The following is a 25,859-nucleotide window of genomic DNA, read 5'->3' on the forward strand; positions in this document are numbered from 1 at the left end:
CCATGTCTTGTCTCGGTAGATCTGTTCACCTTGATATCGTTTCATTCTCGATCACTTCATTGGTCAAACTTTCATAAGTAGCTCTTTATCTCTGAGCTGAGGTTAACCTCCTCAGGCCATGTATCCTACTCCGTAGAGGTCCTGGGCTTACGGAGGAGACGATCCGGACCGATTTTCGGAGGATGGAGATCTTTGGTCAGCAAAAAACAAAAAAAAAAAAAAGGGCAAGATCATCTTTTCAGCGGGAGACCTAGTGTCCCCCAGCCATTTCGGGTTTCATTCACAAGATGTAGAGCGCGCCATACATTGTGAACACGTTTTTTGAAAGGTGAAATCTCAACAGACGATGTTGAAACGGGTTTTTTTGCACTCGAGGCTAGTTAAAAATGACCAATAACCACTGTTCTACGCCCTCTTCACCAAAACGCCCCAAGTTCTCGGCAGAAACGTCAGGGGGTCATCGGTATCCTCAACCTTTTCGAGGCCCTCCCACTCGCCTGCGGCCAGGATTGCACCGCGAATATCTCTGTTCATGTTGCAGCCCACAAAAGCGCTCCAAGCCGGGTTCCACAGCGCTGTATATCAGTTAGTTGCCGTAGTCTGTATTGTAACATGGTAATACAGTGATGTAGTGATGTGCAACGTACTCTGACCAATTCTGGTAAGCATATCGGTACTCTTGCCGTGCTCCCAGAAAATGAATTGGCCCCCAGGCTTCAGCAGTTTGTACACTTCCTTCATGACGGGGCGAGGGTCTTTGACTGCACACATGACCTGAATGCTCAGTATGGTGTCCATGCTTCCCTCCGTCACGCCCTCTGCGCGCAGGACATCGCTATCCTCGACACCACAAACGAGAAACTTGTAGCGGGACTCGAGGTCGGTGCTTTGCAGCTTCTTGGCGATGTCTTCTTTGAAGTGGGGGTTCGGGTCGATGGCGTGAATAAACTCGACAAGATCCGGATCAAACCGATGGATCTGGTTGCCTGGACCAGGGCCAAGCTCGAGGATCTTGCCTCGGGACTGCTTGACCAGGGAGGGGACTACGGTGGTGCTTTCGTACTGGATGAAGCCCTCAGCTAAACAGCATGCGGGTCAGTAAACGCGTGGCGGCGCGCGTGTTGAACGTCAGACGCAGCAAAGGGAGATCTCACAGGTTTCGATCAAGAGGCTGGCCACGCCGAAATCGAGCTGCTTCGTCGGATTCCACAGGGCTGCGAAGCCACGGGTGCGGAAAGCTTGCACGAAAGAGGCCCATTGAACTGCACGAATCTGTTAGCTGACTTCCGGAAAGACTGCCCTCAGACGCCACCTTCATTCGCGTACTCGTAATGGCGGGCCACAAAAGCATCAGCGGCGACCAGAAGCTGCTGAAACGAGTCGGCTGCGGTCGTGGCATGGTGGGCGGATGGTTGTAAGCAGTCTCTAGCTCGTGTAGTTTTAATTTTGCGCGATGATTTGTGACAGGATGAGGAAAACCCGATACTTGGCAGGTTGGGCGAAAGGAATGCGGGGAAGATGGCGGTTGATGTACAAAAACAAACGTGCGTGTAACCCCAGCCTCGACCGAAATGCATCTTGCCTTAGCGTCACGTGCGGCAACTCAGTACGGAAACGGACACTTGGTAGATTCTAAATGAATTATGGACATTTGTCTATCTTGTTGCTTTATTTTTCCATCAATGTTTCACGCACATTTCGTCTCTAGGATGCCCGGTGGGCTGGCAACTTAGCATGCCGCTGCTTCAAGCCGTAGTCTTGAATGGTTAGACATAGGCACAGGTGGATCGCAGCAAGCACGGCAAACGTGACGTAGATGACGGTGAGGCTATGCATATATGCCCCTGAGATCAGCTGTCTCTCCGAGTCGGTCAGGTCCAAGTCTTTCAAGGCAAAAGCGGACGATGTTAGCTCGGCGATGAGATCTGGGCTGAAGCGGTGCTGGAGTTGTGCGAACAGCAAATTGCTCAAAATAGTACCGGAAACTAGGACAATTTTGTCAATTGCTAATTCATACCATGAATACTGCTGTGCGAAGCATATGGATCAGAGATTACGTACCTGTGGTGCCAGTTGCGCCACCCAGGTCGCGAACAAAATTGCGAAGGCCGGTTAGAACCGCTCGGTTTTCCATATCGGAGCCTGCAAGCAAGCCAACTAGAACTGAGACGAGGTAGTAGTATTAGCAAAACTGATTTCATAGATATGCGACCCATGAAATGACAAAGAGCACCTACCAGGTTGGAGAGAGCAACCAACTCCTAGCCCGTCCAGGATGCCCACGAAGGCTACCTTCCACACTTCTGTCGTTTGGTCAAAGAACAGCTTTCCCAGTGCAGCGGAAACCCAACAGAGAGCACCAAATACAATGACTGGTTTGTAGTGGCCGGTTGCCGATATTATGATGCCCGTCACGGCTGAAGTAAGCCCGTGGGCTACGACCATGGGCAGTAGCAGCGTCCCGGCGCGAGCGGGACTCGCACCTTGAACATTTTGCAAGTACAGAGGCATGAGAAACAAATTGCCCCAGTATATCCAACCAATGATGATGTTGGTTCCAATCAGAATATTTGTTGACCGTCCGTATCGGAAGAGTTGCGCGGGCAGCAGTGGAAGCTTGGCGAAGCGCCACTCGATTGTCAAGAAGATGCCGAGGAGGACGACTCCGGAGCAGAGCATGCCTATGGTAGCTGGGGAGTTCCATTGCAGCTTTGAGCCACCGAGTGAGATTGGAATCTTTTCATCCTTGTTAGAGCGCAATGGCGGTACTGCCGGCACAGGCTGGTGGTGGTACGTACAAGAATCAACGAAATACCGACCAAGCTAGCCACGGCACCGGGCCAGTCAATCAGCTTCAGCCTGCTGCGGACGTTTGCGTCATCCGGGCCCCTCTGCGAGGATGGCCAGACGGACGACAGGTAGCCGATGGCCGCGAGGCACAGCGGGCAGACGAACCAGAACGCCCAGCGCCAGCCGAGGTTCTGCGTCAGGACGCCGCCGACGACGGGGCCGAGGCCGTTGCCGAGGGCGACGGCCACGCCGACCATGCCAAAGTAGTAGCCGCGCTGCTCGAGCGTGGTGACGTCGGCAATGGCGATCTGGACCAGCGCGTTGATGGCGCCGGCGCCGAAGCCCGTGCCGGCGCGCGAGGCGAAGAGCTGCAGCGGCGTGGCGCAGAAGCCGCTCCAGAGGTTGCCGGCGGCCATGACGGCCAGCGCGGCCACGAGCGCGGCCCTGCGGCCGAAGATGTCCGACAGCCGGCCGTTGATGAGCTGGATGCTGGTGCTCGTGATGAGGAAGCTCGCGCCCACCAGCGAGATGGAGGCGCCCGTGTCCAGCGCCGCGGCAATGGCCGGCAGGCTGGTGGACACGGCCGTCTGGTCCAGAAAGGACGTGAACTGGATCAGCGCCAGCGCAGGGAAGACGGCGAGGAGGCGTCGCTTGGACAGCGCGTGGGACTGGTTCTGCAGCAGCAGAGGCGTGGTCTCGTCCATGATGCCTGGCTCGTCTTCTGCAGTGCTGTAATAGCCCTTATTTCCAAAATGTATGACATGCAGGCTTCGTGGGCTAGATATTTACTGTCCCAAGAGAGTTGCTTACACACTCTCCCAAGCCCCTATACTGAGTAGGTGAATGACAAGCAGACATGCTACTCGGGATCTCGGCAGCCACATATTATCAGTCCCAGCGTCGAGCCCGGTGTCGCATTACTTTGTCTTGGACACTTGGGCCTTGGGAGTGTCGGATAGTGTCCCTTGTATGAGCACGGCAGGGGTCCATTTAGACCCCAACACATGGCGCAGGTGCCTCTATCAGTAGCTACCAGTATTCAAACTGTAGCCACCCAAGTATGTGCTAACGACACACAGGTCTTCTACAACGTCAAGTATAGCGCTATAGAGGTGAATGAATTACTGAAGTATAGTACATTGAATTAATAAGCCATCTTTATACCAAGAAATTTAGAATTAGCCTTAATAAATCGTATCCGAGAAAGGAGGGGTGGGGCAGGGCTAGGGGAGGAGAGCCGTTAGCTAGCCTATAAAAGCTCACTGTGCCCCATTCTCACTCGTGACATACGTAATAGTAAATCCACATTTTCGCCCACCATGACCTTTTCTCTAACCTAAGGTAGTTACTGATTGCAATGGCAGCCCGGACCCTCATAAAATGCTCGTCAGAAACGATACCTGGAAAGGCTTTCGATCGAAGGACCACGATAGCAAATATAGCGTGCCAGCATCGCTTTGGCCGAGATTTCGACGAGAGCAAGGATGGCCTACACTCCGCCGGCCAATACATGCTTGATCACTGCCGTTGCTACTTCTTGGTCGATGTTGGTCCACGCGGATCGCAAGACCCTGATATCTATTACTTTAGGTGGACCGGGAAAGTACTGTAAGTCGACGAGTTTAATCGATCAATCCTTACTGAACGTGGTAGCTGCGACCAACGAGTAACTCCGCCACTTGTCTGGCATCTGACCAACACCTATCCGTTTAACCCTGATCCGACCGACGTAATTTCCCTGACCGATGAAGAGTATAGGACTAGGTATGGTGAAGAGAGGTTCATAAAGCTTGTCATGAGCCAGATCAAAGTAAAGCAGAAAATAGGCAAGGTGTTGGCAGGCACAGCCCAGCAGCTGAGTCAGCAGGCACCCACAGAAGGTCACTAACGCCGCCACCCTCCTAGATAGTTCTTCTTTCTATATTATCACATAATTTAGGTTCCTTCATTAACGCTTCTATTCGTTTCTATGACCTAGTAATACCCTTACTCTCTTAATCTACATTATAATAGTAATTACTATTCTTTACTAATAAAAATCGATTAACCCTACCCTATATTTTAACTATAAATAATAGTAAACGATAATAGATATTACTAACTAATGCTAGTTAGCAGATTCGGCGTTGAAATTCTTCGAAAAGTTATTGCCATAGAAGGGGAACTACGATTACAGATCATGCATATCCAGATGGAGCTTGAAAGCGAACGAGCGCGCCTGGAGGGTGCCGAAACAAGGTCAGCTCGAATCGTGGAAAACATTCACAGCTGTCTAAAAACACTAAAGGAAAGAAACGATTATCGAAACTTCAACTGCAGAGCGGACTTCAATTGCTACATCGAACAGCGTGGCCAACCGTTTGAGCCCTTGTTCGTACTTCGCTGTGCTCAATGCCGATGCCGGCACTAGCAATCTGCTATACTGCAAGTGAGGAGCACGAGGTAGTGGATGAAGACGCCGAGTGCAGAGATGACTGAAGTGGACGGAGAAGATGGTAAAGACGATGACGGACACAGCGACGGTGGCAAGCCTACCTAACTCGTTAGGCCCTACTAGAGCAGCGCCTCGCGGAGTGTGCGGCACATTCTTTCGGCAACCACGCCTGAAACATCATGGAAACTATAAACCAAAATATTCCCGGAATTACAATTTTTGCCCTAATCAGTTAGGCTAAGCTGCTGCTTTCCGATTGATACTGGGGACAGGGTTGGCTCTGTGACGGACGGGGTGAGGTATCCAGGGAAAGTGCGTGCCGTTGAAGCGTTGGAGCAGATCTCAGTGCTCCTCGAAGAAGTAGGGGGACACGATCGCTGTCATGCAGGCATACCCACACCGCGGCAGACTGTTGTAGGGGCCTATCGCTGTATGACTATATGTTGATAGTTAAGGTACAGTGGAGGGGCAAAGGGTTTGGGGCTTGGGGTGACGTGTAGGATTTCAATTGTGACTGGCCGGCCTAGTTAGGATGATATGCTTATTTTTAGCAGCCATCTTTCCACTAACTTCACGCCGTAAATGGTCCTCGAGTATGACAGTTTTGGTAGCGTACTCAACCCACTGCAGTACTACCTTTAGAATGTTGTCGATATAGTTCTACGCTATGCCGAGCCAACCTTAAGACTACTCATAGAATAGTTCAGAAAGTAAAGCTAAGTTAGAGTTTCCTAGTAATTCTCGTCCTCGAGTACGTTTATATACCTATAACCAAAGTGAGTCTATTAAACGCTATATTTCTCCAAAGAAAGATATCTAAACAGACCTCTTTTACCTATTATAATATTTCTACCTTACTTATAATAAGCTACGTTATTTTATTAGTTACCTTATCGTCTGAATTAGAGGGTGGCGAAGAAGTGCTAAGTTTTCGCCTCTATCCGTACAGCCATATCTCCATCACGAAGGCCATATTAAGCTCTTATATTCTAGCTTAAAGTCTACTATAGTTATTAGTTAAGAAAAAATTAGGATTAATACTATCATAATTCCCTCGTAGTATAGTATCTATTAATTAGTAAAATTCTATACTTAATCTAGTAAGGAAGGTATAGATATAATTAATAGTCAGGCATATGCTCCCTAAAGCCTATAAGCCTTTCTCTTTCGCTATAAGTATATTCTTAATCTCCTATAGTACCTTTAACAACTCCCTCTTAATATACATATTAAGTAAGTTTTATAAAAATATTCATAACCTATCTACCCTAATATAGCCTATATTAACTCCCTAATTCTTCTAAGCTAGGCTTATAAAAAATTATAGCTCGTACTTCGAATATATCTTAGTAGATATACTATCTTCAAGTTCTAAAGGACTTAGGTTTTTAAGTAGAAAGAAGCCTAGCTTAAGTTTAATTAAATCTTTATTCCTTACTACGAGCATAATATAATATTCTACGCTTTTATTAATAAGGTTAGGTTTAGTAATAATCCTAATAGTACGCTGGCTATCTAGGTTATACTTATAAGTAAGCTTAATAATACCTTAGTTAGCTATATTATTACTTACCTAAAGAATAGTAAGAATAGTAGTATAAGAGCTTTATAAATATATATTTATTATATCATATACTATATTAATATCCTCTTTACTCTATTTATTATTCATAATAGAGATTAACCTAGGTAAGTCTATAATACTAAGGTATAGACTAGTTAGCCTACTAATTTCAATCTATAGAGTATTAGGGGTAAATAAAATCCTATTACTCTACTTAGTATAGCCTCAAATATTTATAAGTTTTAATACCTTATATATAATAGAGAGTAGCTATACTATATCTTAGACAACCTTATAGAATAATAGTAGTAACTCCTAGGACTATTTAAAGTATAAGGTATATAGCTAAATACTAGTAATAATTATAGTCGAATTAGCTAAGGTATTTCGTAGAATAATCTTAGTCAGAAATCTCGTATAGAGGCCTTCCTATCTTAGGAAAGGGATTCAAGTAATATCTTCTAGAATAGAGCTCTTACCCGCTAACTAGTCTCCGTAAACTACTAACTACGGGAGAGTAACTAACTCGCTAATACCATTAGCCCTAATCTTTTCGATCTAGTTAAGTCAAACACTTAATTTAGTAGTTCGAAGGTAACCAAAGGCATTGCTAGGCAGGTTTTCATGGTCTTCCGGGGAATTACCTATCCTCAAAAAGCCAAGTCATAGAATATAATAATTTATAGGGGAATTAAAAGTAATAGAGGTACGAACCGATTTCGTTAGGAGCCAGGCGTAACTACTCCAGGTAATTAGGACACCATAGTAATTACATTCTACTCCATAATCCCTTCTAGTAGCCATTTACGGATAAAGTTAGCGCTAACAAAAATGACGTTTGTAGCTAGCAGGAAGCTAAGTTTGCTTACAGAAAGTAGCTATCATAGTACGGGGTTTGCAGGGCGATAAGCCCTCCAAGGAATGGCAGCACCAGGCCGCTGTGTGCGAGGTAGCCTTGCTGAGGCATGCGAGTCCTACCGACCAGTCTCTCCAATTTCGGTGTCGGTTTTACATTCTGCCGGGTTCCGACCGTCGCCGGTTTATGCAATATGTCTGCTGGCTGCCTGAGAATCCTCCTGGGAAGTACCAGACTTCTCGGCCAGGCTGACTATGGTCGGTTACGTTAGGGCCACGGGTAACGTATCATTTTATTTGGCGCAGGAGCGTCACGTGAGGCTATAAGGCCAGAAGGCTGTGGCAAAGAAGATGGCAGGCTCTTTATATTTACCTCTTACATATGCGCGGTGCGAGAGCAATCATGGGAAGCACCGAAATAAACAGCGACCAGCTACCTCTCAGCGGCTACCTGGATCGCTTTTCGGCATTTCCAGGAGAGCATATTGACGGCTACGTCAGCACACAGTGTAATGAAGGCAACTTCAATATCAGGTTGCAGAGAGTCCTCTGCGCGGACGCAAATCCTGGCGGGCCTGGTATGCAATTTGAAACGGTGGGGGAGCCCATGGCTTGTAAAGGAAGCTTTCAACCCATCAGTATTGGTTCTTATGCGCAGATTCCGCTATCTGCTCCGTTGACGACATCAAGGACCTGGTGTCTTTCTTTTTCCGTTCGAGTCGTGCCCAATGGCGCGGCATGTCTCTTCAGCGATGAAGCCCAGAGCTGTGACGACAAACTGAAGGTTTTTCTGAGCCGCAATGCAGTCCTGGTTGAAGATAATCACGGCGCGACCTATAAGATGCATGCAGACATTGCACAAGACAAGTGGTATAGGCTCTTTGTCGCGACCGATTTAGAACGCCAGACGCTTCGCATCGGGCTCGGTGGTCAAAACGAAAGCATGCACTATATCAATCACGAAATGCAACAGGGGCCCGGTTTCATTCCATGCCCATCATACTTGATGCTGGCAGCGCAAGACTACGCCCAGCCAAAAAGTCATTTCACAGGAAGAATTGAGGGCTTGCGAGTCATGGATCAATTTCTCCAGTCATGGCCAGGGGATATTGTGGACGTAGATGTCGACTACCAAGGAAGCATCATCGGTGCTTGGGATTTCTCGATTGGCATCGAGAGCAACACCATTCACGATACAGGGCCATTCAAGTTTCACGGCACACTCTACAACCAGCCAACGCGTGCTGTACCGGGTTCTAATTGGACGGGCCTGGAGCATCAGTGGCGTCACGCTCCGGACGAGTATGCAGCCATCCACTTCCACGACGATGATTTAGAAGACTGTCAATGGAGTCGCACATTTCGTTTCCATCTGCCCGAGAACCTCAGGAGCGGATGCTACGTCCTCGAGCTGACAGCCGGGTCTGTACGTGACTGGCTGCCTTTTTGGGTTCGTCCTAGCCCCCGTAAGCAAAGGGCCAGGTTGCTATTTCTCGTTCCAACATTTACATACTTGGCTTACGCCAACGGAAGATTAAGCAACAAGTACGAGGCGTGTCAGCAGCGCAATCTCGAGTGGTCCGGAACAACGTACGCCAGTGATTTGTATCCGACTTATGGATGCTCCATCTATGATACTCACAAGGACGGATCGGGCGTGTGTTTTGCGTCACGGCTCCGTCCGCTCTTGACGGTCCGGCCCGGGTTCGTCTCTCTTTGGGACGCCCACGGGTCCGGTGTCCGGCATTTTCCGGCAGACAGCCATCTTACAGCTTGGCTCGAGACGAAAGGTTTCGACTTCGACGTCCTAACAGATGAGGATTTGCACACCGAAGGGTTCAATGCTCTTGATGGCTACCAGACTGTCATTACCGGAACACACCCAGAGTATCATACCGCATGTACATTGAATGCACTTTCTGAATATGTCTCAAAACAAGGGAGGCTAGCGTATATGGGCGGCAACGGGTTTTACTGGAAAATAGCTCACACGGTTCAACGCCCTCACCTCATCGAAATGCGACGGGCCGAAGGCGGAATTCGCACTTGGGCAGCCGAGTCAGGAGAGTACTTTAATGCCCTCGACGGCGAAATGGGTGGACTATGGCGACGAAACGGTAGAATACCTCAGCGCCTGGTCGGCGTAGGTTTTTCGACTCAAGGGCCGTTCGCATCTGGCCACTATCGACGTACCGAAATTTCCTACAGCGACGAATGGAACTGGGTGTTTGATGGTGTCCAGGAGCCCGAATTCGGCCAACAAGGTCTTTCAGGTGGCGGGGCTGCCGGATTTGAGTTGGATCGAGCCGAGTCCAAATTTGGCTCGCCTGGCTCGACAGCCATTCTGGCGACCAGCACCGCCCTTCCGCAAGGCTATGTCCCCTGCTATGAAGAATTGCTTACAGACCAGACGACCATCACGGGAGACGTACCTCGAGATCTGATTCGAGGAGACATGTGCTTTTCTCAAGCTCAGGGCGGAGGCATGGTTTTTGCAGCAAGCTCAATAACTTTCTGCGGAAGCTTGTGGGATGGACATGCGTTTGGAGGGCCCGTCTCGCAGATTTTAGAAAACGTGCTCAGGCGATTCCTTGACAGCCAAAGTAAGACCGATGCTGCTTAAGAACAGTCTCGCAAGTCTTAAATTCAATCACATAGTAAAGGCGTTTTATTTCTTTTCACCACAAGTAAGCTTTCGTTATGCGACAGCAAGCCTCGCTAGGCAATAAATAAGATAGATTATATAATAAAAGTATAGTTTTTTATTAGTATAGAACATTAGCTATATATAATTACCTTTATTCTTAGTAATCCTTAATAATTCTAAATAATAGTTCTAAGTAAGTATATTATCCTTAAGAAAAAAACTAAATTACTCTTTAAAGTAATATAAGTAGACTAATTTAATACTTAGTAAGGGATTAGCCTTCTTTAGTATATAGAGGATAATAATATTATAGATATTTACTTTTATATAAATTACTAAAGTTATAATAATATTATTAGTTAGTACTTTTATTATTTCTATTATAGTAAAATAGTTCTAGCTTATAAGAATAAAAAACTTTACTTTACTTAGCTTATATTTTAGTAATACTTCTAATAGTATTTACTTAATATTTATATATATAGTTTTTTTATTAATATTATAAAAATATATAAGACTAAAGTTATCTCTTCCTAGTTAAGTCTAACTATTATATATTTTTATATTAAGTTTATTATTACTTTTTAGTATACTCTTTCTCTCCCCTATAAGTATAATCCCTAATCTTACTTTTATATTCTTATTATTACTAGTTATATTATTTAAGCTACTAAGATATAATATATAATTAAATATATTAATATTAACTATATTCTTTTTAGTATAATTAAGGTATATATTATAGATAATTCTCTTAGTTATAAAGTAAAAGTAATTATTATAGATTTTCTATATAAATCTAGTATTAGCTTCTTTAATAAACTTAAGTATATAATAATAATAAGTTCTTATATAAATTATTATATTATCTATATTAATAATACTAATAATTTTACTTCTAGCCTACTTTTATATAACTTAGTTATTTTATATAAGGATTTAATAATTATACTTACTATCCCTAAATCTATTAACTAGTACTAATATTATTTTAATTATAATTATTAATACCCTAATAGAGTTATATTTTTTATAATTATTAATATACCCTTAGACCTTAATAATATTATTTATAATCTATTAAAGATAGAGAAACCTTAGTAAGCTATAGTATATAAATAATATATATTAATTAATTGATTAATAATTATACACTAAGTAAGCCTTTAGCTTATATAGTACTGCTATAGATTTAGTTAGGGAGGGAAAAAACTAAGTGCTAGTAGAAAAACCCTCGCTGCCGTGTCGGACCCATATCGGTCCCTTATGTATATCGTGGCTATAGTGGTTGGGAGCTACTAGAGAAGGTAGCCCCAGGTAATCCCAAGAAATGTAAAAGATGTGATAGACTTGGGTGCGGCCCCTCGCGGGTCCGTGCCGGGTCGTATCCGGTTCCGTCTCGCCTCCGCTTTCACGTCCGCCTTCATGGCAGTCCTCGGCCTGTCTGTGCCCAGGAGCGTGGTTAGAGTTTAGCCACGGTTTTGGCGACGATGCGCTCCACGTCGGCCTCGCGCAGGGGGCGCGCCGCGGCCGTGTCGAGGGCATCGGAGGCGTTGTTGCTCGCTATTTCCATAAGGGAAATCAAGAGGTTAAGGCATTCTGCCTTATATTAGCTTGGGATTCACCTGAGGATCTTCTCTTTAAGAGTTTCGGCGGTGTCGAGGCGGTCCCGTGGCGGGAGCGTGTCGGTCGAGGTGTCCGCGTTTGACGCGTTGTTCTCTGCGGTCGGGAGAGTAGGTACCGCAGCATCCACGTTTCCCCCTTGCCGGGCCCGATCTGGGTCCGGCGGATGATTGATTTCGGAGTTATCTTCTATCCTATTCTTTTCTTACCAATTTTAACTCTAAAGCGGCCGCGTAATAGGTGCGCCACGGGTTCGTCGTGGCGAAGATGAATGATAAAATAATATATATTTAATATTAGCTATAATAATATTACCTAGGTTTATAACTTAGAGAAAAAAACTATTACTAATAGTATTATTATATAGATTAATAAGGAATTTATACTCTCCCTATTATAAATAGCCTTAGTTAATACTAATAAAGATATTACTACTACTAAGAATATTATTAAGAATACTATACGGAATATAGATAATATCCTTACCCTTATTATCTCTAATACAGTTACCTTATTAAAGTAAAGTATTACCTCTATTACTGATAGGTTATTTAATAAGAACTTAGTTAATACTTAGCTTTACTAGGTTTATATAGCTATTATAAAAAATTATAAGCTTCCTATTCTTAAGTAAATTATCTTAGATATTCTCTAAACTACTCTTATAAACCTATTATTAATTCTTACTAATAATAATAATAATTAGAGTAATAATAATAATATACCTACTCTTACTAATAGTAATACTAGTTAATTTAATAATATATCTATCCTTATTAATAATAATATAGGTTAATCTAATACCCTAGCTAATAATAATAATTAATCTAATACTCTAAGTACTCTTATTAATAATAGCTAAGGAAATAGTACTATTAGCTAATAATAATTTTAATTAATAATAATTAATAGATCAGAATACTTACTCTAGATTATATTAGTTCTTATTTTCTTTCTTTTATTTTATTATTTAATATAGATAATATTTTATTAAATAATATAAATAACTTTATTGTATACTTATTAGACTTTATCTTCTTTTCTCTTCTTTTCTTTTATTATATAATATTATAGATAATATCTTTCTTTATATTAGGGGTTATTAGTAAGCATAGCCTAGTAGCTAAGTTAGTAGGTACTTATAGAAGGTTACTAACGCTACTACCCTCCTAGATAGTTCTTCTTTCTATATTATTATATAATTTAGGTTCCTTTATTAACGCTTCTGTTCGTTTCTGTGACCTGGTGATGCCCTTGCTCTCTTGATCCGCATTACAAGGAACTATCCTCTGAGGAAAAGTACTTGCTCGAAGAACATCCAAAACTAGCAAACACATAGAAGGGGGATATTTAGGGCGACCAGCAAATTATCTTGGGCAACATGTTGCAATGATAGGATATATCTTTTCAGATTCAAACTCGGACAGATTTCTCCTCACGTTCGGCAGTGCCCGACGTCTTGGCTAGAATGATGGAGTATCGAGGTCGCCTTGCACCCTAACTTTCGCCAAGGTACGAGGCGCGAACTCTGGCCTGTTGAACCAAAGGCTCGCATCTCGGAAGCGGACTACCGATCGCCAACTGCGGAGGGGCGAGCGGGTCATGCTCCTCGCCAGACCCCAACTGTCCGAGTAGGCCAGCAACTAGCGCTGTGAGGCGCGCTCTACTTTAATAAGTGATTTAGTAGTTGGAGTTTCTCGACGTCAACTCATAAAGGTGTCCCGAGGAGGTAATTTGATGCTTCAAGCGAAACTTAATCTGCGCTCGGTGGACCGATATGTGATAGCTAACAGATGGTCGAAAGATTTCCCTGCCCTTCTCAGCGAACATCTCCAGGTCATAATGCAGAATTAATAAGGGTTTTGCTTATACCCACATTGCTCGGATAGCGCCAAGAAACATTCCATGCCAAACCAAGAGCATGAGCCAATATGGCGAATATACCCCGCGGAGTTGCCTCGACTTGGTCTCGAATCATGCGTTCTGGCTCGCATCGAGTATGGGACAACTACTGCATAGTGGGCAATGATGAATCTTATTGTGCGATATCCTAGTACTGAAACCCGGAACTGAGAAAATTCTAGCTACATGAAAGAGGAGGCATAGAGTGCGATCTTACTCTTGCGGGAACGGGATCGCGTCCCAACGTATACGGCGAAGGTGACGCTCAGGGTCCCTGATGTGATTCCGCGCGTGCAGCCAGCGCCTGTTGTCCATCAGAATTATCGTACCAGCCTGGCAGTCGCTCGCTTTCAGGTGGACGGTCGACGTCGCAGCGAGGTTCCCACCCCCCGTCGAACCGTCCAGCAGCATATCGAGCTCCCGCAAGGCACGCGCCGCGGCCGTCGTGGTCGGCTCCAACAGGTCGCGGCGGTACCTCATCATTACGCTTCCCGTCTCGTCGCCGCCGCCGCCCCCCGCCATGATGTTGCCGACGATGCTCGTCTTTGACGGGTCCTTGATGAACTCGGGGGGGATGGTGATGACGAACTCGTCGCGGCGCAGCGCGCGCCGGGCCTCGGGCGACAGCGCGGCGCCGAGGCGCTCAATGTTCATGGCGGAGAGGGTGCCGCCGCCGTAGCGGTCGTGCTGCAGGACGTGCAGGCCGAAGAAGCGCGGCGGCGCGCCCTCGTAGCTGCAGTCGGTGTGCCAGGGGAAGTCGGCCATGGTCTCGGAGCGGGCGCGGTGGTGCGCCGTCTGCAGCGGGATCACGGTCCCGTCGCTCGGCCGCACGTCCCAGAACCAGCCCCGCGACGCGCTGTGCGTGATGGGCAGCCGGTGCCCGTGGTGCGCGTGGAAGCTGCACACCAGCTCCTCGAGGAAGCGGCTGCTCGGGTCGGGAAAGGCGAGCTTGATCCGCGCCATGCCGCTCCGCTCCAGCGCCCGGTGGACGCTGGCGACGAACCGGGGCTCCGCGGCGCTCGACGGGTCCGACACGGCGAATGGGGGGGCGGTTGGCGGGTGTCCCTCATGTCTGTCACCTGCACCTTGTGCTGTAGAAAACGAAGCAGCTTGGCGGATGCAGCTCTGGTACGACCACGGCCGCTTGAATGGAAGGCGGACGGCGGCCAGGTATACGCGGGGGAGCGAATTCACCACCTTCATAGTCACAGACCACACACAAATGTGAATTGGCAGGAAGCGGGACACGTCTCTCTTTTTCAAAATCAATCATATTTCTCCGTTTTCTTTTCTTCTACGTCTGATTAATACTCTGTTTCTGTGGGATGTGATCCATACATGGATGGCAAGGTACTCAATACGTAGGCCAAGTAAGCCGTGGTCTCCTTTTGCTAGTACGCAGCTGAAGAACAGGCCCAATTCGTCACACCGGCCCCCAGCCTAGCCCGCATCCGTTGTTCTATATTGAATACTAAGACATGCATTGATCAGCCAGCCTTTTTTACTTCTTTTCTGCAGAGACACCTCAACTCATTTAGTGGGCATGGGCGGTGCAGCGGAGCAATGGCCGGGGGGGGGGAGTGGCCGTACATGGCCGACGCCCATCTCAGCATTTGCGGCTACACGCCCTTGGATAGTGGCACAAAGTCACTTCCGAGTCAATATTCGTACTTTGAGCCGTACCGCGAAACATGCATATTTTATTGCAGCTATTCAGAGACTCCAGTGGTGATCATCGTGCTCGGACTCTGCATGTATCCTAGACCTGGCAGTATCCGACCCGATGGCATTAGCTTCCGCCATTGACTTGAGAACCGCAGCTCTGATCGTCGGGCCTCCTAAACCTGACAAAGTTATTCCTCATGCACATCTTTCGCCTTGCATCTCAGCAGCATCGATTGACTCGCAATGTATCATTACTCTCCTGCCTGGACAAGTAAGCAGGCGGCCGAGCTTGCCGTGCCTCTCGCTCACCCACGTCCTGAGCGAGCAATCAATACTTGGCTGAAAAGAGCCCTTCTCTTGGTTTTGGCCATTTACGCATACCTTCGTCTTGCAGCAGTCTTTTCTAACCAGCTTCCGCGTCCTCGTCTCTCCCGCCCGTCGTTCGACCTGCACCAGACGCTGCTGTCCGTCCCGTCTGCCGAGCGGGCGCGTGAATGGAGCGCCTACTACACAAACTCGAGCCACCTCGCGGGCCAGGGCTGGGAGCAGGCCAAGTGGACAGCGGCAAAATGGAGAGAGTTTGGCCTCCCCGATGTCAAGATCGCGTCGTACGACGCTGATCTGCCCGTGCCCCGGGCCGAGAACCAGCGCCTGGCTCTTCTCCGGGGCGACAAGGTGCTCTACGAGGCGCCTCTCGTGGACAACACCAACGCGAGCTTCGCGCCCGCCTACTTTGGCTTCTCGCCCAGCGTCAACATCACCGCCGGTTTCGTGTACTGCAACTTTGGCAGCGAGGCAGACTTTGATGAGATCGCACGCTCCAACATTAGCGTGGTGGGCAAGTTGGGCATCATGAAGCTCGCCAACGCGTCACCGACGCTCAAGGCAAGCGGGCTGGACATCTTTCGGGGCATCCAAGTCAGCAATGCGGAAAAGGCCGGGCTGGCTGGCGTCATCCTCTACACAGATCCCCAGAATGACGGCACAATCACGGAGGCGAATGGTTACCGGCCGTTCCCAGGTGGTATCGCGCGGCCGCTGACGGCGATTGAGCGAGGCGGCTTTGGCAATTCAGGTAGGACTTCCTTCCATCACTATCAGGGGCGGTGCTTAGGCAGTGAGCTAACCCATCACCCTCAGAGGATTACCACGAGGGTTTGCTCCCCAAGATCCCGTGCATTCCAGTCTCCGCCGCCGACGCCATCGAGCTCATCAAGGCGCTCAATGGCATCGGCCCATCGGCCAGGAAAATCGGCGGTCGGTGGCTCGGCGGCGGGCTCTACATCCACGGCGTCGGCTACCACATCGGTCCATCGCCCGAGGACGTCACCATCAACCTCGTCAATGACGCCCCCGTCGTCCCGTCCAAGAGCCACAACGTCATTGGCACAATCCCCGGCCAGATTGCCGACGAGGTCGTCATCATCGGCACGCACCGCGATGCCTGGGGTCCCGGGGCAGGCGACCCCGGCAGCGGCTGCGCGGCCATCAACGAAGTCGTGCGCAGCTACGCGACGGCGTACCAGCAGGGCTGGCGCCCGCTGCGCACCATTGTCTTTGCCAGTTTCGAGGGCGAAGAGTTTGCCCAGATCGGCTCCCTGCTGTGGATCAAAGATCATCTGGAGTGGCTCAAGGCGACGGCGGTCGCCTATCTCAACGTCGTCGTCGCCGCGTCCGGGCCCGACTTCCACGCCAAAGCGAGCCCCCTCCTGCACCAGGCTGTCTGGAACGCCACCGCGCAGATCCAGTCGCCCACGGTGACGGGCCGGTCTGTCCTCGACGTCTGGGGCGGCTCCATCGACCCGGCCGGCGGCGGCGACGCCGTTCGCTTCCAGGGCCTCCCCTGCATCTCGACGGTCGACATTGGCTTCGCCCCGGGCCTGGGCGACGCCGTGTTCCCGTACCACAGCGGGTTCGACAGCTTTGCGTGGATGGACCGGTTCGGCGACCCCGGCTGGAAACATCACGTCGCCAGCGCGCAGCTCATGAACCTCATGGCGGCGTACATGATCGAGTCCCCCGTCGTCAACATGAGCGCCCGCGACTACTCCAAGACGATCCAGATGTGGCTGGACCTCATGTGCGAGCTCGGCAAGTGCTTTCCCGAGGTGGATCTCACCGACCTGCTGGCCACGGCGGCGAGGTTCGCGCGGGCGACGGAGCGCTTCGACGAGTACGCGGACATGTTGCGATCGGGGTCTGCTTCCTGGTGGAGTGTCGCGCGCGATTTCACGAGATCCGGAGATCCCCGCACCGAGGCCATACGGAGGGTCAACAAGGCATATATCGCCCTGGAGCGCGTATTTTACTACGAAGGCGGCATGGATGGGTATAGCAGCCTCCACCACGTCCTCTTTGCGCCCGCAGCCTGGCATAACGTCGCGTTCCCGATGCCGGGGTTGGACAAGAGTCTGAGGACGGGAAATTGGGAAAATGCAAGGGTGAGTTTAACAGTCCTTTTTCGTTGCTTTTCTTCAATTACTAATTATGCTTTCTTTTAGAAATGGAGAGACGTGTTGATTGAAAAGATTGGCAATGCTGCGGCTTTACTAGAGGATCACATGGCCGCAATCGAAAGTACCCTGTGATTCTGCGCTGGCATGGCAGTGTACGAGGTGGAGGTCGCGCGAAAGTAGTTTACCTACATGCAGAAGATAGCAATAAGACAACGGACTCTTTTCTTCTCAATTAGCGATTCATCGCTTCTTCGTCAACTAATATTGGGAGAAGGACTCGCCTACCCTAGACGTCGAGGCGGGCGACGATGAGTTATTGTTGTTTTACGAAAGAGGGGGCACTCGTTCTAAACGCGGTTGTCCAAATGAATGAAATTAATTGTAGCCCCTTCCAGCAAAACCCTTGTGGTTCCCCGCCCTGGTTTTTTTTGTCCCGTCTCCGCGCGACGCTGATTCGATGCACCGCCAAGTGCTCTTGGCTGCATGATGCCTCCACAAGCCTTCCCGATGGAAGGGATGCTTACCACTATCGTCGCCCACAGCTCGGTTTATCCTGGATGCGTGCGGATGTGAGTTTTTGTTCTGGGTGCAGTCAAGGCCGTATTGTTACCCTTGTCGCTTTCTTGATCCTACGAGAAACAGTGGTTCGTGATTGCGCATTGGTCGAGCCCCCTTTCATATACCAGCTGCAAGGTGACGAGCTAAAATGACTTGATTTTACTCGTCGATGTTGGCATGCGTTCAACCGCCTGCAATGTATATTAAATTGCAACATAACCTGGCAAGGGTCCCTCCCCGACCTCTCCGAGGACCTTTGTTGGGTCGTGCATGAGTTGGGGGCGGTTGGCCCATGACCGCTCCAGACCAACCTTTCCCTTTTCTTCTTCTCCGAGTAAAGGTGCAATGCTAGAGACACAGATCCCATACATGTTTTTGTCTAGAAAAGACTCCAAAATCACGGAGAATGCAGACTGCAGTCTCAACTTCGACTCAATCTCCGGCCAGTACCATGCGGTCGACTCGACCGGCAGAGACAAATAAAATACACCCAAGGGTTAACCTGGGGCCGTTGCCTACGACTTTCACGCCTGATGTCAATTGCACATCTTTGACTTCTTTTGTTGGCGGCAGCGAAGGGGGAAAGTCCTACTGGTATACCACCTTTGCCTATGGCGATCAGTGCGATCCTATTCGCAAAGAGCGGCAAATCAACCCGCTCTGCTACCCTCCCCTGTACGCGAAGGCGTATGATGCGATAAGAAGGGCGGGTATCTACCGAGATGCTATTTACCCATTCTTTTCGCCTGCCTCCATTTGCCCGACAGGATATAGTTCGGCATGCGGGTTCGGAGGACCGGCCTCGACAACACCCGCGCCAAGCACCCCTCCGACTCCAGTAGGCATGGCTCAGACATTGATGAGCTGGATGCTTGAATCCACGCAAATGGCAGTCGGATGCTGCCCAAGGTAAGGCGGCTTCATAGGGACAGCTTTCATGTTGCGCAAGGAGCTCAGAAGTGACTCTGGCTAACAGCTCGCTGGCTTTGGTAGTGGTTACTCCTGCTACCCCGACCGGCCCTACTCGTGCGTGTCTACGGTACCAATGAGCAGTTCTGTGAAGGCAGATGTGTACAACGGCTGCTCCACGAAAAACGAGAGCTTCACTGTGCTCTCGGTCGGGCCAGCTTTGTCGCTTTACGCCGTAGCACCCTGTTTGATGTTACTTGACGATCTGCCGCACACCGGAGCCAGCACGACCACATCCTCAGCGTCTGCGACTGGGATTGCCGCTCCCGACACCAAGTCGGCCGACGCTGGTCTTTCGACAGGAGCGATAGCCGCCATCGGAAGTTGCGTTCCGCTGGTCGCGATCGCTGCCGGCCTGGCCCTCTTCTTCTTCTTTCGCCGACGTTCACGCCGCGCCGCTGCTCCGTCTGCGAGTGGAAATGATGCTGGCACAGGTGCAGAACTGCCTGGCCCTGAAATTGCGGCCATTGGAGAATCGGACCTCAGGCACTCTTTCAAGTCAGGGCAGACTTCACTAGGACCTGGGTCCCCTACTTTGGATCGCTCTGGCACAGTCAGTCGTGCAGGCGAAAGCGATGGTAGACTGTCTGAGTTGTACGGGTCGGCAGTGCAACGTCGGTTGCATGAGGATATTATGGAGTTACCTGGCGAGAACAGCGCACCTGTGGTTGAGAAGCCAGTGCCCGAGATGCCGAGCTAGTATTTGACGAGGGTGTTGAACTCGTCATTCTGCTGGAGCTACAAGTGGTATTATAGAGATTTATCAAATTAGCTCTACTGATTATATAACATAAATAGCAATCTTGTTTCAGATTATTCATGTCATTATTGGCTTGATGGACTGCCTCGCGCACATACTTCTCGTCAGAGTAGCCAAGCGACATGGTAACTTGGGTCTGCATCTGGTTACAGGCGCTAAGATGGCAGGTAATGAATGAACTTTTACACGTACCTAGAAAATTACAACAGTTCGATAAGAATATTATCACATTCGAATTATTTAGAAACGTGGAGAGCCCTCAATGTCTGCGCCCAGCGTCACGCTGCCTGAGCAAAAACGAGCAGCTAGATTCAAGACTAGTTAATGACTAGAAAGTTGCAGCCCAATCTTGTCATTGATCTTTTATTGAGGTCGAAATCAGAGAATAAGAAACCTGTAATTGTGTTTCAAAAATCGAGAATCGGTCTGTCTTCTCTTGGCGGGAACATGCTGGTGTTGTAACAGTCACAATTACCTACCCGCGTGCTGTCCCAACCCTCAACTGTCAGTGGAAGACTCAGTCTAAGTCTCACAGAAATGCGAGCCATGGATAAACAAGCCCGTTTGTGTCCCTACGGTCATATATCACCGCCCGCCTGCTTCTGTAATGCGGCGATATTTTGGACTTCTTCTTGACTAGTATTTACCGCATTGGTGATGCGAGCCAGGCTGTCTTTTGTTGTCGGCGCGACCGCATCTGCAACGTGACCGGATGACAAACTCTGGACTGAAGATGATCTATTTTATTTAGTAAATGAGCCAAAAGCGTGCTGTCATCGGAGTTACTGACTATGCTTGCAGTTCGGGAACAGAATACCTTGACAGACCGGAAAATGTAACCTGAGGTACCCTTATCCATGGAAATGGATGAGTTTCGGATTTTCCGGTACACCAAGGACATTTAGGCGTGATGCTATCGGAGACCGGTGGAATTACGGCCCCAGGGCTCTCCCGGGTGGCTACCAGCTCGCTGCCGTCCGATGTAGCAGATGGCGATGAACTATCGCCAAATTGACAAGTGGCAATCACCAAGATAGGTCAATCTGGTTTTATGTTGCTAACATTTTGTGTCATTCGCACTGTACCTCCCGAGGATTGTGCTGCATGACAACGATGAGCGACGATGCGATTGGTGTGGTGCACATTGCTGATCAGCTGGCTTTAAGCGTGCAAAGGCAGGCGATGAATGAACGATTCAGCGCAAGCCAATAAGACAACTACAGCATCGAGTTAGCAAACGAGACTAGGCCCCGTCGCGGATCTCAATCGGCTTATTCTGCTGCCCGCGCATGCGAATACGTTGTGGGAGTCTTCCTAGCTAGATGGTTTAGTGCGTGAACAAAATGCCTGCTAGATAGGTATACTGTCTGGTTCCCACGGCATATTCGCGCATTGCAACTGGCGGACTTTGGGCACAACAGGCCGGCTGACGATTTTGAGGCTGCGTTGTCGGTCATGGGGTCTCTTAGCCATCCTTTCAGCTCTGCGAGACAGCAGTCCTAGGACACTTCCTTTCATGCACGCCCGACTCGTGAGTCCGCAATAATAATGAATGGAGAGAGGTAATGGGAAATTGCCGGGGTGGACTGGGAAGATAATAGGCGGTGGCTTTATCAATCAGAGCTACAGTGGTGTACTAGTACCGCCGCCACTTCAAGCGACGATCCTTGACTCAGAAGGTTAACCCAGAGGCTTGACTACACAAGAACTATTTATTAGTACCGAACCACCTGCGGAATGGGCGTCCGCCTCCCGAACGCGTAAGTAGTTGGTGAACCTCATGCCCTGCTGCCACTTACATATCTTTGGCTGACCATGTCTTTGGTCATCGCTGTGACTAACAACAATGCACCTCTTTTTCAGGTGTTCTTTAATCGAGAAACGCGACACTCCGTCAGAGTTAACATTACTGTTGACGTGAGACGATAAACCCGAAGCCTATCAATAGACAATGCATTGTTCTCCAGCTTTGACTTGGCGTAGACTAGTTCCAGCCCAACACAGAACACCCCAGTCGTTTGGACTCGCGAGTTTAACTCTATCTAGAAGGTTCGCGACATGTGCGATCTAGCCCCAGCTGCGCAGGAGGCCTTCCCGCACAGATGTCAGCCCCCTCCCCGCGCTGGAGACACGTTCCTACAGCAAGGCTATTTCTTCAGTAAGGCTGACGATGCCGATTCCAGCCCACCGCCAACCCCGACGGCCCGCGGGAGCTAAAATCGACGCGGGTTCTGGGCCTGGGCCCTCGCATGACTGCGGTTAGGCTGTGCAACGCCGCCTCCGGGCTGAAATATTGGCAAGGCCCGCGACCGTGTGGCTTCCAGCTGAGTGCGAGCTGTGCAGCTGCCCAGCCTAATGTCGCCGAATCGGGAACTGCACTGAACACAAGGCAACGAATTCCCAGCTCCAACCGGTGAGCAGTACCGCAGGTATAAGGGGGGAAAGAGAGAAAAGCTTATATAGTTGGTCAACGGCCTTCCTTGGCCTGAGTAGATCGACCCTGCATGCCAGGAACCTGACACAGCACTGTGCTTTTAGTCTTGGATCTGCCACACAATACTCCCCACCATCATGCGTCTCAATGGTGTCTATGTGCCACTGGCACTGCTTGTCAAAGCGACCGGAGTCTTTGCTGGCACGGGCTGCAACGCGGATAATTGCGCTCGTGCCGTTACCGGTACTCGCCGCGGCGATGGCTTCGAGGCTACGGCAAAGGCGGACTGCAGTCGCTTCATGACCAAGACGGTGACTGGTAACGCGGTGTAAGTGGCCGGGAGCCAGACCTATGACTGCAGGGCGATGGCGGCCGAAGATTAAAAAAAAAGACTTGTTGTTAATGAATGATCATTAGGACTGTAACAAGCACCGTCACCATTACTGTGGCTCCAAACCCGCCAGCTGTTACCATTGTTAAACGCGATGCGGCTATTCCTTCATACGCTTCTGCATGCTCCGGCACAAGCCGCTACTCGAGCGCTTGCTCATGCTGGGGTATCACGGCCAACACCATTACCGTCCACCCAGTGAGTTGCGCTTGCCGGAAAAATTGATTGAAAGTGATTCTACTGGGATAGAATGGCTGACCTCTGTGTTCCAGACTTCTGTCGTCACTGCCACCGTCACCGTCACCCAGGCGCCGGGTGCCACTTACACACCACCGGTCCCTTCCTCCTACGACGGTTGTGTCTTCAATCCAAGCGACACTGGTGATTTCGATCTCCTCGACCCTAATTCGGCCCTGCCGATTATCAAATCGGGTGACCTTGCAAAAGTTGTTGAGGAGGTAAAGGACCCTTGGGTCCCAGTCCGCTACAAGACAGTGAAGCCAGCCAGCGCGGCGAACGGGTACGGCCCGTGCGAATTTCATTAATCTCTACCCTGGTACTGACATTCATCTTGCAAAGTGTATACGACCTTCAACTGGTTGCTGATGGAGCACCCCAATACGTCGCTATTTACAAGTCTGGCAAGGTTGGCTTCGTCACCACAAGGTAGATATACTCTTCCCATTCAAATGATGCTCCGACGGCCGGTCACTAACCACGGGGCACAGCTCCAACGGACAGACTTATGTCGGCGACGGGGAAGACAAATATGTCACCTCCGTCTTCTCCTTCACCTGCAAGGGCCGCCTCACCGCCGGCATCGTCGGCGGCAGCCAGTTCCACTTCTCCGTCACCGACGACCAGCGCGTCGTCGCCACGCCCGGCGGCGCCGGCAAGGCCAACAACAAGCGCGACATCCCCGTCCCCGAGGGCTTCTACGTGATCCCGTCCGACATCCCCGCCGCGCCGCCCGGCCAGCGCTGCCCCAACGGGCAGACGGCCGTCTCCAACGGCCTCAGCCCGAGCGCCAACGGCTGCGGCGCCAAGGACGGCATCAAGGTGCCCGACCTGTCGTTTGGCGAGTGCTGCAACGACCACGACATCTGCTTCGGCACCTGCAGCGAGCAGTTTGGCCCTTGCAACAAGAAGTTTCTGGGCTGCATGGTGACCTCGTGCGCCCGGTTCGCCCCCGTCCCCAAGCTCTTCCTCGCGTGCAACGGCGCGGCGGCGACGTACTACCTCGCCGTCCAGTTCTTCGGCAAGGACGCCTTCGCCGCGGCGACCAAGGAGCTCTGCGACTGCAAGTGCGACGACAAGACCAAGACGGCCTGCGGTGACAAGTGCGTCGACACCAGCAGCGACCCCGAAAACTGCGGCAGCTGCTATTTCCATGTACGTCCCCCACCAGCCCCCCCCCCAAACTTTGTTCTGCTTCGTCTGTAGTTGGTTAGTGTCTGACAATGATTTTGATGATAGTGTCCTTCTGGATCCTGCACCAACGGTGCGTGCTCCTTCAACTCGTGCACCGGGAGCAGCTGCGGCGCGTTCGGCCCCTGCGGTCCGGGTGGAAGCTGCGTGTGCGCTTCCATCACCGGTGGCAAGGGTTTCTGCGTCAACGGCCAAACGCCCTGCCAAGGCTTGGCCGACTGCGGTACCAGCGCGGATTGTCCTCTGGGGAGTGTCTGCGCTGTGGGCACATGCTGCTCCCGCAATGTTTGCATCACCACGGACTCTTGTGGTGGATTCCAGCAGCGGCAAAAGCGTGGCTGGCTCAATGCGACCATTGGCGAGCCGACAAGATGGGTTAATGACTTTTGAGGAGACAAGCATGTACTACATCAGCATCTCATATCAATAATATTGATACATGCTACTAGATTCGGCCAATACTATTCAGCCTTGCAATTAGAGTGGCTTGCATATTACTGTCTCATTGTGTTCATACTTGTGCTTGAAGATGACAAGTTCTCAAAAACTTTTAGTCTCTGTGAATAGGCTTTCCGTCTTCAGTCATCAGACCCTTGGCAATGAAGATGCGATGGAGAAGCTCCCTGATCCATCCCTCCTTTCTCAGATTGTAGTCCATCCCGACCCCTCCCACGGCGTTGGTTGCCGCCGCCGCCTGACGCTTCACGGCAGCGTACATCTCGCGGTCTTCCTCGTGCTCGCGCAGCCAGTCCCTCATCAAGAGGTGGCGCACGGTCTCGGCGCAGCCCGGGCCCCAGACGTGGAGGTTGCACCAGTTCTCGCTGTAGCAGATGAAGTAGTGGTGATTGTGCCACTGCGGCTCGCGGCTTCGAAAGTGAAAGCCGTGCGCCTCCAGGGCCGGCACGTACGAGTCTTCGTCGTCAATGTCGGCCACCGTGAGATCAATGTCAATGATGTCCTTGGCGGGGAGACCGGCGACGCTGGTGGAGCCGACGTGGGAGATTGTGATTGCCTTGTCGCCGAGCGCAGCTTGGATCTTGGCTTCCAGGATGGCGAAGCGCTGAGGCCATTCTGCTTTGGGCTCGACAATAGCCAGAGGTAGAGTAGCCCGGCGAGGGTTGACGTGCTCTACTCGCTCGGGCTTGTATTCATAGTGCTCGAGGATTTCTTCAACAGAAGGCTTGGGTGCGGCAGCCGACATGCTTCCTTCTTCTTTTCTTGTATTCTAATTACTATAGATGGAGGGGAACTCTGACGTCTGGTGCGAAGTTTGGCTTCTCCGTCGGCGCTGTGTAAGAGTGAGAGTGTAGTCCGACGATGGAAGAAGACAACTTGGCACGGGCGAGGTGCAGCGGTTTGGGGTGTAGTTATACCTGATACCCC

At 49.9% G+C, this 25,859-nt stretch overlaps 7 protein-coding genes across 7 annotated transcripts; 3 read left to right on the top strand and 4 right to left on the bottom strand.

The window, feature by feature from the left end:
- Positions 1–405: 405 nt before the first annotated feature.
- Positions 406–1,399, bottom strand: V2A60_008342 (class I SAM-dependent methyltransferase; the record flags this gene model as incomplete). The annotated part of the gene is made up of 4 exons (XM_083259615.1): positions 406–575; positions 648–1,079; positions 1,155–1,262; positions 1,327–1,399. 4 exons carry the CDS (start codon positions 1,397–1,399, stop codon positions 406–408), a joined length of 783 nt encoding a protein of 260 aa, XP_083115741.1.
- A 305-nt stretch (positions 1,400–1,704) lies between these two features.
- On the bottom strand, positions 1,705–3,494 carry V2A60_008343 (major facilitator superfamily domain-containing protein; the record flags this gene model as incomplete). The annotated part of the gene is made up of 4 exons (XM_083259616.1): positions 1,705–1,985; positions 2,062–2,163; positions 2,238–2,736; positions 2,799–3,494. The coding sequence occupies 4 exons, from the start codon at positions 3,492–3,494 to the stop codon at positions 1,705–1,707; spliced, it is 1,578 nt and encodes a 525-aa protein (XP_083115742.1).
- A 4,552-nt stretch (positions 3,495–8,046) lies between these two features.
- Positions 8,047–10,266, top strand: V2A60_008344 (N,N-dimethylformamidase beta subunit family domain-containing protein; the record flags this gene model as incomplete). Its single annotated transcript, XM_083259617.1, has 1 exon — positions 8,047–10,266. One exon carries the CDS (start codon positions 8,047–8,049, stop codon positions 10,264–10,266), a length of 2,220 nt encoding a protein of 739 aa, XP_083115743.1.
- A 3,762-nt stretch (positions 10,267–14,028) lies between these two features.
- Positions 14,029–15,018, bottom strand: V2A60_008345 (uncharacterized protein; the record flags this gene model as incomplete). Its single annotated transcript, XM_083259618.1, has 1 exon — positions 14,029–15,018. One exon carries the CDS (start codon positions 15,016–15,018, stop codon positions 14,029–14,031), a length of 990 nt encoding a protein of 329 aa, XP_083115744.1.
- A 705-nt stretch (positions 15,019–15,723) lies between these two features.
- Positions 15,724–18,068, top strand: V2A60_008346 (uncharacterized protein; the record flags this gene model as incomplete). The annotated part of the gene is made up of 3 exons (XM_083259619.1): positions 15,724–16,555; positions 16,621–17,921; positions 17,982–18,068. 3 exons carry the CDS (start codon positions 15,724–15,726, stop codon positions 18,066–18,068), a joined length of 2,220 nt encoding a protein of 739 aa, XP_083115745.1.
- A 4,726-nt stretch (positions 18,069–22,794) lies between these two features.
- On the top strand, positions 22,795–24,866 carry V2A60_008347 (uncharacterized protein; the record flags this gene model as incomplete). Its single annotated transcript, XM_083259620.1, has 6 exons — positions 22,795–22,985; positions 23,075–23,246; positions 23,321–23,568; positions 23,628–23,714; positions 23,777–24,440; positions 24,525–24,866. 6 exons carry the CDS (start codon positions 22,795–22,797, stop codon positions 24,864–24,866), a joined length of 1,704 nt encoding a protein of 567 aa, XP_083115746.1.
- A 160-nt stretch (positions 24,867–25,026) lies between these two features.
- On the bottom strand, positions 25,027–25,677 carry V2A60_008348 (GrpB family protein; the record flags this gene model as incomplete). The annotated part of the gene is made up of 1 exon (XM_083259621.1): positions 25,027–25,677. One exon carries the CDS (start codon positions 25,675–25,677, stop codon positions 25,027–25,029), a length of 651 nt encoding a protein of 216 aa, XP_083115747.1.
- Positions 25,678–25,859: the final 182 nt, after the last annotated feature.

Source organism: Cordyceps javanica, chromosome 5 (genome assembly GCF_051103115.1).
Source record: "Cordyceps javanica chromosome 5, complete sequence".
Lineage (NCBI taxonomy): Eukaryota > Fungi > Ascomycota > Sordariomycetes > Hypocreales > Cordycipitaceae > Cordyceps > Cordyceps javanica.